Here is a 14951-nt window from a genome sequence, read left to right on the forward strand (position 1 = left end):
GTTGGAAATCGCTGATTTTTAGAAATCACCCTGAATTTCAGGCAGGCAGGAATCATGTCATGAACGTTATTTAACAAAAGTTTGGGGTCAGTATTATTTTTTTTAAGAAATGAATACTTTTATTCAGCAAGGAATTCAAATTAAATAGATAAAAGTGACTGTAAAGACATTTATAATGTTAGATTCTGTTTCAAATAAATGCTGTTCTTTTGAACTTTGTTCATCAAAGGATCATATTTTTTATATTTTTATACTATTTGTTTAACTTACAGGTTTTCTTTAAAAATATAAATAAATACCTAAATATATATTTTTATTTATATATTATATATTACTTATATATGTGACCCTGGACCACAAAACCAGTCATAAGTCACACAAGTATATTTGTAGCAATAGCCAAAAATACAATGTATGGGTCCAAATTATCGATTTTACTTTTACGCCAAAAATCATTAGGATATTAAGTAAAGATCATGTTCCATGAAGATATTTTGTACATTTCCTGCTGTAAATATATCAAAACTAAATTTTTGATTAGTAATATGCATTGCTAAGAACTTAATTTGGACAACTTTAAAGGCAATTTTCTGAATAGGCTATTTTGATTTTTTAGCACCCTCAGATTCCAGATTTTCAAATATCTCGGCCAAATATTGTCCTATCCTAACAAACCATACATCAATATGGTTTCAACCCAACTTTGGGTCAAATATGGACTAACCCAACCGTTGGGTTACATTTTTTAATTAAATTTTTAACCCAAAAGTTGGGTTAGTCCATTTTTGACCCAAGGTTGGGTTGAAACAACCCAGCATTTTTTAGAGTGTTATTTAGGCTATTCAGCTTTCAAATGATGTATAAATCTCAATTTCAAAACATTTACCCTTATGACTGGTTTTGTGGTTCCGGGTCACACATATTAAATAGGTTAATGGTGCTACATTAGTCAAACATAATAGAAGGTAGGCTAATACATTTTGTTAAGTCAAATGAAATGTTAGAGAACATATAAGAACTGCCTGAGAGTCTGTTAGAAACCCCTGCAGATGATGGATTAGTTTCGTTCAGTTGTTAGTCTGCTGAATTATTTTCACAAATAAAGACTGCCCAGTCTGAACATCGAGCGAAAACGCTGAAAAACGCATCGTTTATGAATGTATGCCAAAGGTCACCGCAGTCTGGGATGACGACAGCTCAGGAGGATGCATCAGATCTGCGGCATTAGGACCGCGCGCTGCACTCCTCTTCCTCAGAAGAGAGGAGGGCGTATGCCGCTGGCACGGGCTGAGAGTCAAATAGGCTGACATTCGAGAACAACTCAACGGTGTGCTGGAGGTGGCAAGAGCGATGCGAGGGCAAGGCTGGAGCTGAGCCTGCGAGACATAGCTAGGATATCCGTCAAACTGAGCTCATTTAGTCGCCAAAGAAAGCCTAACGTTCTACAGTAAGCGTTTAAAGGACGAGAGACCATGTCGGTGCTGGCTTTACAAGAATACGAATTCGAGAGGCAATTCAATGAAGATGAAGCCATTCGATGGATGCAGGAGAACTGGTACAGTAGCTCTGATGCATGATAAATAAGCCGGGCCATAATAATCACAGCTATGATGCCGACAAAGCCGTTCATCAGATAGCGTGTTTGCACTGACTGACTAGCATATTAAACATCTGAACCATGCATTAAGCCGAACGCTTAAAAACCGTCGGGGGACTCTTGGAAGTCACTGGCAGGTACCATCCAGACCACGATGCACAGTGTGATTCCCCCCCTCGAGACTCAACAATATTGTTTCGGCATTGCGTTCTATTTAATAACACAAATGATCTACGTGTAATGAGCGGTGCAATGTTTGAAGATCGCTGCACTCTTAACTTAATCAGATTCAAAGCCTATTCAATGTGATGCTCTGCTTATGTCCCTCGTGACATTTGGAACTTTCATCCTCCACGATGCCGCACGGCTTCATATCCTTATTTGAAAAACACGATTTTTTTCGTAAACAAAACTGAATGTTTGTTTCAAAGCGGTGTATCCAGCCTTAAATAGCGCTTGCCCAAAGTAGCGATGTCCGATTCGGGAAAGATTCGTTCTTTTAGAGTCGGATCTTTCCAATAAATCGGTTGAACCGATTCACAAAACAGGTTTAAAAAGCTTTGTTCACGAATCGGACTGAAATGGAGGTTCTGGAGTCTACAACTAACCGATTCATTCTCCTCCGAACATGTCTGATTCGTTATGAGATATGAACTGACTCGGGTGAATTGTTTGACTAATAGGACGACAAGGTACAACAAGCATAAATGTTACATTATCAACATGTGTTACTTGATTTTGTGACAGTTAGGCTACACACACACACATCTAACATAAAGGCTCTTATTAATAAAACATAATTTAAAACGTAATACAGGAATAGGCCTATATAAACACGGATAGCCTACGTTTTAATTGAAACGTTAAAGTAGGGTAGGCTACGCCGGTTTGTCGGGGACTACGTGGTGACAATCACGCCATGACGTAAAAGATTTGTTTTGAACCGTTTTTTAAACGAATCGTTCAAAAGAACCGATTCGCGGAAATGAGTCGGACTTCCCCATCACTAGCTCAAATCCTAGCCTAGCCCACAATCTCTGTAGCAAAAATGTGAAAGCCATAATACAGGTAATCATATGGAATCAGACAGAGACATGCAAGCAAAGCGTTATTACATTCGCTGCATAGGAAGACTGCGTGGTCTTTATAAAATCTATCAATACATAGCTAGGTGCATTTGCATTATTCTGTAGTTATTGGCAGAAATCATCGCTGGTTTTGTGCATTTGCCACGTTTCCCTGCTTGGAAACTGTAGCGCTTGTTTAAAGTATCTGACACGGTAACGTCAACACGATTACTCGCCATGGATCAATTTCACGCTTTTGTAATTATGTAGCGCGTTTGGAGACGGAGAAGTGAGGCTGGTGTGGAATTCATAGCAACTAACCAATGGGATGCGGTTGTTCATGTCTGCTGACACACATTTGACCAATCACGTTTCCGCGTCATTGGCTGACTTCTCGGGGTTGCTTGCATCACATCTATCATCTTGTGTCCTCCTGTGAGGAGAAACATCTACTGTCTTGAACGTACCGTATGTTTGAGGTTTAATAATTCTGTTTTGTTGATTAGGCTATTTCAGCCTGTTTTTGATCACTTAAGAGTGTGCTTGTGTGTTTAACTAAAACACTGAAATGCAGATTTAAAGGCATAGTTAACCCAAACACTACAATTCTTTATTAGTCATTATTTACACTCAAATAATTTTTCATACACTTTCCAACACTTATTACCTTCCATGGAACACCAAAAATGATTTCAGACAGACTGACAAACTTTCATCACCATTCACTTTCATTAAATGGGGAAAAAAATATGCAGCGATAATGAATAACTGTCATTCTGCCTGACCCCTCCTTTTGGGTTCCACCAAATAAAGTCATACCAATATGAGAGTAGTAGCCTAAATGATGACAAATTTTCCATTTTTGAGTGAACTATCACTGTAAGACAAAATAAATAAATACCGGAGACACATTTATAGACAGACACCTGACAATTCAGCACAGGCTTGTAACCACACTTCCCTCCAGGTATTTAGTTAACTTACAACCATCACAAGTTCTGTGGTTTCATAATACTTGTAGTCACATAACTTTATGAGTAAGACTAAGATAATGGCCCTCTCTGTTATCTAGTTTTTTTTTTTTTTTTCAATTTTATTCATCTTGTAGCTACAACTGTTCTTTTTTTTCTAAATGAGTTTAATGCTTTTGTCTTTATATGCACTTCCTACCGGTGTAACCGAATATGTAATTACCCAATCTACTAAATGCATGCCCTCCTTTTGTAATGTAATTTAACATCCTGTATATTTCTATAGCATGTTGTAGTAGCTCCATAAAGATCAGTGCGTTAAAATCTTAGATATCTAACAACCAAAGTCTTTGCCAATGGTCATTCAGCTGAGTGAGGGGATGAACAAAGGGGTTAAATACCAATTAGCTGTATTACTCAGCATTTTTAAGACTATAGATCAGCCTGGTAATTCACATTGCCTCCTTTGCATTCAAGGCTAATGCATAGAAACAGAGACTAAACATTTGCTTGAAAAGCATTTTTCACAACCCCTCCCCTGTTCTCATTTAAAAAGCAACTGCGAGCGCGTGTCTCTGCTTTAATAATCCCACGTTCTGCTTTGTGATGAATGACTGCAACACCACAAGATCCTTTCGTACATCTTCCTGATGATCAGGCAAACAGAATGTCAGCTTTGATAAACAATTCTTGAATTATTTATGCTAGGCAAGCACAGGTGCTTCTACACAGACTATAGAGTTTCCAGATCTTTTAAATGAATAAATAAGTGTAAATATATGAGTATATTGAGTATATGAATAGATTGTTGCAATACTCATGAAAATATGTTTTTAAAAATCTCACTCCAACAGGTACTTCTGCATTTCAATGGCTGTGCCGGTGCTCATATATATTCAGCATATATAGCAAAAAATGTGTGTACGTGCATTTTACAGGCCATGTACGTGTTATGTAAAACATGACTTTACTAAAATGAGTTCACTAATATTTGATAGTGCTGAATCATACCTGCTAGACAGACAGCCATATTGGCATCTGTTCTTGCCATTTTAAATAAATAAATACATACATGCATTTATTAGAAATACACATTTTTCATTTATATTATCTGTTAAAATAAGAATGAATTTTATTATAAAGTTATTATCAATTAATAGGTTTCAATGGTTATATAGAATACAGAACTGAAACTTGCATAATATATATATATTTTTATGTGGGTTGCTAATATTAGATTTTTTTGATTGGCCAAACAATTCTCAGCGAAGATCAATAAGACAGAGCTGCCATAGCTTATTCAATGTGCCACGTTTCATGTTGGTCTGGTTTGACCAGAGAGAATTAGCCTCAGGTTGTGAAGATAACCATAGGTCATCTCTAATCTGGGTGTATTTTTATCCTCTATCCTCACTATACTACACTTCCCAAAGTTTCTTTAATGAGCTCTCATTGTAAGAGTCTGTCTCTCAAAATAAAGTCACAAGCAGACAGGAGGCACAGAAATACTGTGGATAAATAAAAGTGGACTGATTTCCGCACAGACTGCCAGGCTTACATAATAGAGACACATAGTACAGTCGTGGCCAAAAGTTTTGGCAGTGATATAAATTTTGTGTTTTGCAAAGTTTGCTGCTTCAGTATTTGTAGATTATTTTCTTTCATCCTTTTATAGCAATCAGTCTGCTCTTACAATCTATTTAGTATTATAGTGATTTTACATGACTAGTACTCATTCACACTTTCACATGTGCTGCTGATATGATTAGTCAATTAATGTTAACTTTTGGCGATGACTGTAGAGTTTCCTGGCACCACAAACCATTGTCCCTGCAATAAATGTTACTTAATACAATCTTATGAATGCAGACAGTCACTTTACTACACCACGCCACTGGCCTTGAGAGATTATATTTATAAATAAGATTTGCTTTTCCTGTATCTTTCAACTGACACGTCTAAAAGGTCTTTGACAAAACTTAAAGCCTTTGCCACCCACCACAACTAGGGGCACTTGACAAAAAATGTATTTCAAAATTTGACCTCTGAAAGAGCAGTCACTTTGTTTCTATTTTCAATGCGAGTAGCCCCGAAGAAGAGATTGCATCTGATGTTTGGAGAGGGTGGTAGAAAAAAACAAATACCTCTGGCTAAAGCCCTTTCCACATGTCACAAATTATAACATCAGCCATCAGTTTGTTTAGCCTTAGCCATGTTATCGCACTCAGATCTTAAACGCAACAGCAATCAGTTGGGTTAGCCAGAAACTGTTTCTGTATCTTTCAACTGACACGTCTAAAAGGTCTTTGACAAAACTTAAAGCCTTTGCCACCCACCACAACTAGGGGCACTTGGAAAAAAATCTATTTCAAAATTTGACCTCTGAAAGAGCAGTCACCTTGTTTCTATTTTCAATGCGAGTAGCCCCGAAGAAGAGATTGCATTTGATGTTTGGAGAGGGTGGTAGAAAAAAACAAAATACCTCTGGCTAAAGCCCTTTCCACATGTCACAAATTATAACATCAGCCATCAGTTTGTTTAGCCTTAGCCATGTTATCGCACTCAGATCTTAAACGCAACAGCAATCAGTTGGGTTAGCCAGAAACTGTTTAGCTAGAAAAAGAATAATTTAAATATAGGCCTACATATTATATATTTTTTCAGCTAAAAGTAGTAATTCAGCCCTAAAATACAAAAAAGAAATGGTGAAAATGTAATCATCTTCAGGCCATCCAAGATGTAGATGAGTTTATTTGTTTTGATGAGGATGTTTTTATCAGCTGTTTGGACTCTCATTCTGACGGCACCCATTCACTGCAGAGGATCCATTGGTGAGCAAGTGAAGTAATGCTAAATTTCGATGAAGAAACAAACTCATCTACATATTGGAAGGCACAAGGGTGAGTAAATTCTCAGCATATTTTCATTTATGGCAGAATTGTTCCTTTAACATGGAATTAAAAAGAAATGGATTGCGTTTGCATGTCCATGTTGAGGTTTCGCTCTGACAGAAACCCTTTTCTGTGCTTGTTCAGTTAATTCTACCATCCTGCACATTTCCAACATTGTGCTGCGTTCGGTTAAATATCACTGAATCTAGCAGAACAGATTCTGCTACCGTCATTAGTCTAAAACTGCTATTAGGCTGCAAAATCCGTTTATTTAGCGGCTCTAAATGACTTGGGAAGCACTTCTAACCTAAACAGCTTGGGCCAGATGTGAGCCCTTGCAGGTAGCTTCACCATCAGTCTTTGTCCACTACAGGTTTAATGCTCTCAGCTGGAAAAAAAAATGAGAGCACAGACAAAAACGCAGATGAAGAAGTCAAGGACTTGATGGTCTTGCAATACATAGACCTACTCATTGAAAGTTGATGACGCAGGACCTGAATCTGTTAGGTTTATATAAAATATTTGTTGCTTAGGATATTTCTGTTTTACTACCTTTTTCTGGATCATTTTTGTTGCATTATACGAAAGCTCCGGTAGCTCTGCTTTATTGACATAGTAACAAGGTCAGATGGGAATATTCTCTTGCATCGTCATTGGATGGTCAGTACATTGGATGGTATAAGACGGGGCTTTACTGCATCTGTGTGGCATATGCCACTTACTCAATCACTCCTCTAGCAGGATATTTGAAATCCTCTCCAAAACATGTCTCCAGATAAGGCGCTAATGAAAAGGGAGCGATGCTGTTTTGTCATTCACTGCGTTTCTTCACTTCTTTGCTGCATCTAGGGCTGGTCAATATATTGTATACGGGAAATATATTTCAGATTATTTTGTTGGAGATATAAAATTAAGCAATATTGTGAGCACAATGATTTAATGCAATGATTTATTGTCATTCGATGTTTTAATACCAAAAGCTATATATATATATATATATATATTTCACATTATTCCTGCCTTGGTCAATATAATACAAAATAAATACAATACAATACAATAAAAAGAAATATATCTTACAGAAACTTTTGAATTGTAGTGTTGGTCAGTATTGCTGCTTATTTTTGCTTCTGTGCACGAATCATATAAATGAAAATCAAGTAGGCCTATTCTTCAGTAGTTTATTACGTCAGAAAGATTTTAAATAGGCAGCAATGGCTGTTTGGTCTAAATTATGGTCCCTCTGACTAAAAAAAAACACCTGTAAATGAAGAGATATACTGAATATTTAAAAAAAAATTACAAAAAATACCCAGCCCTAGTTGCATCAAACGTTCTGGCATGATACATAATGACATACAAACACAGAAATTGGATTACCATTAGCAGCATCTTACTGCCAGCTGTTTTCTCAAGTACAAGCTTCCTGCTAGCGGGCACTGTGAAGAAAATGTGTCTGTTAGTGTAAGCAATCACACCCAGTGCATTTAGCTGATTTGTAACCAGAAACAAGAGTTCAGTCATCCAATAACACTGATAAATTGGTCCAATAAAATGTGTGCATACTGCTGCAGCCTCCCTTTGTACACAAAGAACAATGCAATGACAGTTCAAGGTTGGAGGGGGGCTGTATGCATACAATGAACCCACTGTTCTGAGCAGAGTGAGGTCGGTGTCTCTCACATCCAGTGGGCAGAAAAAAATTAAAATAAATGATGAAATGACCCAAACAAATTGCTAAATATAAAAAAGACACTTAGCACTACTTCTACTGCATGAATTTTTGATTTAAGTCTATGTATTATTTGAATTCTGTTGAATAGAGGCATTGTCTAAGACTTTAACAATATGCAAATAGGGTAATTAAAACCCAGAAGAACCTCTGGTGCTCCTCGTTCACCGATTTGACTGTAGTTCTTGGAAAGAGAACACACATCATCCTGGAAATGATACTGGCAGGGAGAGACATGTCCCAGTTTTGGCTCATAATGCCAGCTAGATGCTGGACTGGCAAAGCTCCCATCTGGTTGACTTCAGCCATTAACCGAAAAATTGCTGTCATTATTAATTAAAGTTTATGTTGTAATATGGATGTGAAACACTTCAATTCACTTTATTTAAAGGCCTGATTTTGGCCAAACTCTGACAGCATCAATTGGGTATTATAGACTATATAATGAATAATTTGTTTTATTTGATAATGTTTACTTGATTATGGTGTTAAAATGTAGTACCTAAAAACAATTGTGATTTTGTTTTTGCTTGTTAATTTATTACGACATGCCATTGTTTTAGTTTAATTTGTGAACATGGTATCAAAATGAGTAGAACCATGAAATCTCTCTCATGTTGGTATACTGAAATTTTGACATTGTGACAATGTTAGGTTTTAAATATTAGTACCCTTGAGCATAATTTTGTCATTATGTGTTTAATAGACATACTTTATGCAGTGATTTCCTAATGGTTTCTCAGGAAACCAGAATGTTTTCTTTCAATTCCGATTACCTAAAATGTATTTATTTATTTATTTTTTTCAAAATTAATTTATTGCAAATTAGATTTAGGGGCGATCAGAATGCCCTCAAAATTGAATTAGACTGCACGGTGAATATTTCCAGCTATCAGATAAATGCAGTACAGCGCTGCCAGATATTATGAGAGCCTAAAAGCATCACAAGCTGTCAAAATAAGCCCAATAAGCTGTTTGTGATGAAAAGCTCCAACAACAGTTTATTTCATTTTGGCAACAGATAAGTTATAAATATAGGATTTAAGAAACAATGGCATATTGTAATGTTTGATGCATTTGGACAAAGTTGCTAAACCAAATAGATCACATTCTGAGGTGTATATATCTAAAAATCTTAACGCATCATATTTGTTTTTTTGTTTTTTTTACAGAGTACACACTATAAACCAGTATGCAAATTTTTAAGACTGGAATTGCGAGCTGGAAAAAGCTCTGGCTTTGCTAGTGCTAGTGCTACATAACTGCAGTATAATATAGTCAGAATAGTCGCTGGACCAGTTTGCAGGTGGTTGTTTCACCGCATGCAAAGTTTGCAAATTTGACTGTGTTATATCGGGGATGCGTGTTTCCATACAAAACATGGCATAATTCAGGAAAATTAAAATGCTGTGCTTGTTTTTCTCTGTTAGAATAGAATATTGATTTAAAAAAAAGACATTTATACTGTTACAAAATATTTTTATTTAAAATAAATTGCTCTTTTGAACTTTCTATTCATCAAAGAATCTTATATATCAGTTTCCACAAAAATATTAATATTAATGTTGAAAACAAGAAATATTTCTTGAGCAGCAGATCTGCATATTATAGAATGATTTCTGCAGCACGATGTGACACTGACGACTCGAGCAGTGGCTAAAATATTTTTAAATAAAATATAGAAAATAATTAACAATATTACTGTTTTTACTGTATTTATGATCAAGTAAATACATCCTCGGTGAGCATAAAAGACATCAAAACAAAACATTAAAAAAATCTTGGGTAACACTTTTTTTAAGGTGTCCTTGTTACACATATTACATGTACTTACTATTATAATAACAATTAAATATGCATAATTACATGCAAGTAACCCTAAGCCAAACCCTAATCCTAACCCTAACTATATTGTAAGTATATGTAGTTAATTAATATTACTCAGTACTTAAATGTATAATTACACTGACTGTAACTTAAAATAAAGTGTAACCAAATCTTGTTAGTGTACATATGAATATATAGTTTGGATAAAATGATATGCTAAATAACCACTTATATACAGCATATAGGTTTCATAGTTTGTTCTGATATTTTCAACAAATTATTTTTTTTAAATACTGATGTAGTCTGACTTGGAATATGCTTCAAATTTAAACCTCAGTCACTTATATAAAATTGTAAATTCATCAAAATGACAGGTCATCATGAAAATATACTGTGAGCAGAAGGTCACGCTAAAGGTTGACGTGAACGTTTCTTTGGACTTTACTCATTTTTTGCCATCTCATTCCTTACAGGAAGAAGTCCTTCCTCTTCTCTGCACTCTACGCTGCCTGCATACTCGGTGGGCGGCATGTAATGAAACAAAGGGAGAAGTTTGAATTGAGGAAACCTTTAGTACTATGGTCTTTAACACTTGCAGCCTTCAGGTAAATATGTCTATTGGTAAATGGGTCATGGATCATGCATGCAAATCTTTAAGGGTGTATCTATGGGTGTTACATGCATCTATCCATTTGCCTACAACACCTGTTAATGCTAAAACATATTTGCTTACTTAACACACTGCAGTGCTATAAGTGACGGAAATTAAAATGTAACATGTAAATTAACAATATGTAAAGTAATAACCCATGTAGGCCATTATTCATAGAGGTAGGCCTATTTCTGAAGCTTTTACGGCACATTAAATCAGATGTCATAATGCAATGGCAGTGCAAGATAAAACCAGTTTGCTAACAGATTATAGTTTAAAATACTTAAATCAGTCAGAATGAAAAGACACTTCACATTTCTGTGATGTGCACTTTGTGTTTAAAGTGATGCCGTTTTGCACATTACAATACACTGTAGTGAATACTGTGCATTTATAAATTGTTTCATGTTTTAGCAGATTAATGGTGTGCATTATAGCCAGAAAAACAAGCCACTTCCTCGTTCCAAGTTACTTCATAAAGACCTGCATACATGGTACATAAGAGGCCTGCATAAATAATTTCATATTGATCTTGCACCTTAACATGTCGTCTAACTTAACGATGTAACATATCTCCCTCTTCTATGTGTGGAGATCAGCACTATAGTGACTGTAGAAAGGTGGTGAGACAGACTACATCGCACTTCCAGGTTTATCACATGATCCAGCCTTTGGCAGCCACTATAAAAAACCTAAAACTGGAACCTGAGTGCCAAGTAACTGCCCAGCCACACCATGTAAAGTGTCAATAAATAAGCACACCCAATAAAAAATAAAGTATCGTTAGCCTTACTAGTCCTAACAGTTCAATAAAGCATATACCATTTTGTATCTGATTTAAAGTGTCTCTTTTGTTTTGTTGCACATCCTTGCTTCAGTATATTTGGTGCCATCAGAACTGGAGGCTACATGATGAACATCTTGATGACCAAAGGCCTAAAGCAGTCAGTGTGCGATCAGAGTTTCTACAACGGACCAGTCAGCAAGTTCTGGGCCTATGCTTTTGTCCTCAGCAAGGCACCTGAACTAGGTGAGATTATATGTCTATAGGTGCCATTTTATTTCAGTTTCATAGGTTAAGATTTAAGCTATTTTATATATTTGTTTGTAAGTAGAAATGTTCGATATATTGGTGTCGTACCTCTCAATATTTTTTCTTACAAAATTTTCGTTTGTCAATTTTGAATATTTAATTTTGCAATTTTTTCCACTTAAGAGTTTATCATTAAAAACAAAAATGTAATAATACTGCTACATGAAGGCTTTACAAAATCTCAAAATGAACATACATTTTTCATACTGCACATAAACGTATGATGCCTATATTCACTTGTAGCATTTAAATTATTGCTTTCCTTACTTTGTGATGCATTTTTAGTTCATTAAAACAAAATAGTTTTTTTTAAATCTGCCACAAAAATAGTTATTGGTTATAATTTGAAATAATTGTATTACCAGTACATGCTTTTTATAAAAAAAAAAGGTATAAATCTCAATACCACAAAACTTCAGTATCATCAACCTGAAAACATAAAACTGCTATCAAATTTCTGCATCACAGCACAGGCACAGTGTTATATACAGTATATATAAAATTAAAATTGAATTTTCATGTTTTTTACTCCCGACAAGCATTCTTAAAGTTAAGTACTCCTAGTCATATTGTACACTAATAATATACATGCAGATAGAAATTTACACCTACTACTTGTATAAAAGAGTGGGATCTCTTTCAATTAATACGTAGACCATTTTTTAGGAATGCTTTATCCATATAAAGCAAAACAGGACCAAAATATTTAGTGTTATAATGCAGCTTTTTTCAGTTGTAATTCTCTATTCTCACATTGTGGGTCCCGAAAACAACAGTTTATGTTAATATAGGACCACGGCAAAGTATAAACAGTTGTAACCACATTACAAGAGTTCCTCAACTCTATTTAAAACAGCTGTAATCCTTTAACACAGAAAAAGATTAAGTTCAGTTAAATACGTTCTGCCTCCTCGATGTAGCTTGCTCCAGTGACAAAGCACTACTGAGAAGCCTAGTGTTCATCTGCATGAATATAATTGGTTGTGAAAGCGTAACAGAATTTGTTAGCATGAACCTTGCAGCATAACCCAAAGTCTAGAAATCTAGGATAGTGGATCTATTTTCCGCCTGCCTGGGCCTATTGTGTTTGTCATGTCCTGCCGGTTAGTGGGCTACCAGGCCTATTGTAGAGACAAAAAGACAGCACTGAGACAACGTGAGGACCCTCCTAGGCACAGGCCAAGCATAATGGGTCATGATGTCACTGATGTACAGCAGGAGACATAGCAACATATATAGACTTTTGACCAGCTGCACATGCCCTCTGATATTAATTTATGGACAATTTAAAGTGAACAAGCAACAACAAAAAAACTCCTATTTTTTAAATTACATTTTTACTACTGTTACTTAGGATGCATTAAAAGTCACATTAAAGACTTTTATAATGTTACAAAAGATTTATATTCTTTTTTTTTTTAGGATTTGTTGACTTTATTCAGTAACTGTGTTTCCATCATAGTTTATGCATGTTTTCTCATCTAATACAAAAAAATGAAATAAATAACTGATCTGTCTTAATAGAGTGCATACATTTTTATGCACATTTTCATTTCCCGTATTTTTTCAATGCTATATCCTACGCAACATCATTAGCTGGGCTTCACTAACAGTTGTTTACTTACAACACCTTTAATGACTTAAATTGTAGCTTAAAAACTTTCAATGTCTACACTGTTTGACCTTGTTACATTTAGCCAAATAAAACTTGTTTTGTCTGCTAAATGCATTGGTCAACAACATTGCCCTGATTAGATATTCAAATATTCAAGGTCTAGAACATGCAAGTTCTAACTGAATGCCTTAATCTTTACTCACTAAATCAACAACACAATACTTTCACCATTTTCAGAGCCTAAAGAAAACGAAGATAGCATGTCAAGACAGCCATAGCAACCAGCGTTTATTCACCAAACAATTACGAAATATTTTACTCTCTCTATTCTCTACCTACATTTCTCTCACAATCAGTCTCTTGGCTCTTATCCTTCCAGGAGACACACTATTCATCGTCTTGCGGAAGCAAAAGCTGATTTTCCTGCACTGGTATCATCACATCACAGTTTTGCTCTATTCCTGGTACTCCTACAAGGACATGGTGGCTGGCGGGGGCTGGTTCATGACCATGAACTATCTGGTGCACGCCGTCATGTATTCTTACTACGCTCTACGGGCCGCCGGCTTCAAAATCTCTCGCAAGTTCGCCATGTTCATCACCCTGACGCAGATCTCCCAGATGGTGATGGGCTGCGTGGTCAACTACCTGGTGTATTCGTGGATGCAACAAGGCCAAGAGTGCCCATCCCACGTGCAGAACATTGTGTGGTCGTCCCTCATGTACCTCAGCTACTTTGTGCTCTTCTGCCAGTTCTTCTTCGAAGCCTACATCACCAAGACCAAATCCAATGCAGCCAAGAAAAGCCAATAAATCAAGAAAATGATTTTAAAAAATTTAATCAAGGAGAGGTGGGGAAAAACTAAATGGACCAATGATTGGTAGTGGATGGATGAGTCTTTACAGTTAGGGCTTATGAACTTGCAGAAGAAAGAAGCAAAGACAATGAGGGGCTACTATCAAAGCTTGTGCATACTGTACTACTAACGTATAGAAATAAACCTCCCCGCCACTAGGGAAGCTCTATTGAGCCGCACTGAGAAATCATTACGATTATATCAGTTGAACAAAAAAAATGTGTCTTTATGTAATGTTTATGTGCCCAATACAATTCTCTGTATTTAAAAAAAAAAGTGTATAGATTAAAAAAAAGGGATGCAAAATAAATTAAAACAGAATTAAGTCGTCAAAATGGACTGGGACATTTTGAAAAAGGAACTTATATGGATAGAATTAATATTTGTGTGGTTATGTCTAAACATTAAATGTTACTGTTGCATTTTTATTTTTATTGATTAGATAGATCGTGTGCGGTAGTTTTGTACGAAAGCCATGTCAATGGAAGACTGGTAAATGTTGAGCTAAAAATGCCACAGTGTGTTCTGTGTTCTGTGTTCAGCGTCGCAGCACCAAAATTCTCTCAGGTCTTAAGAGTTTTCCATTTGATGTTCAGATCATTTTAGAAATAAAAAGAAAACTAAACAAAAAAGCAAAATAGTCAAGGTA

The 14951-nt window shown here is 35.8% G+C and overlaps 1 protein-coding gene across 1 annotated transcript; it reads left to right on the forward strand.

The window, feature by feature from the left end:
• The first annotated feature begins 1275 nt into the window (after window positions 1–1275).
• elovl6 (ELOVL fatty acid elongase 6) lies at window positions 1276–14951 on the forward strand. Its single transcript, XM_016552428.1, has 4 exons — window positions 1276–1555; window positions 10559–10690; window positions 11616–11767; window positions 13825–14951. The coding sequence occupies exons 1-4, from the start codon at window positions 1473–1475 to the stop codon at window positions 14256–14258; spliced, it is 801 nt and encodes a 266-aa protein (XP_016407914.1). The 5' UTR covers window positions 1276–1472; the 3' UTR covers window positions 14259–14951.

The sequence above is a fragment of the Sinocyclocheilus rhinocerous genome, unplaced genomic scaffold (genome assembly GCF_001515625.1).
Source record: "Sinocyclocheilus rhinocerous isolate Xijiao unplaced genomic scaffold, SAMN03320098_v1.1 scaffold584, whole genome shotgun sequence".
In the NCBI taxonomy this organism is placed as follows: domain Eukaryota; kingdom Metazoa; phylum Chordata; class Actinopteri; order Cypriniformes; family Cyprinidae; genus Sinocyclocheilus; species Sinocyclocheilus rhinocerous.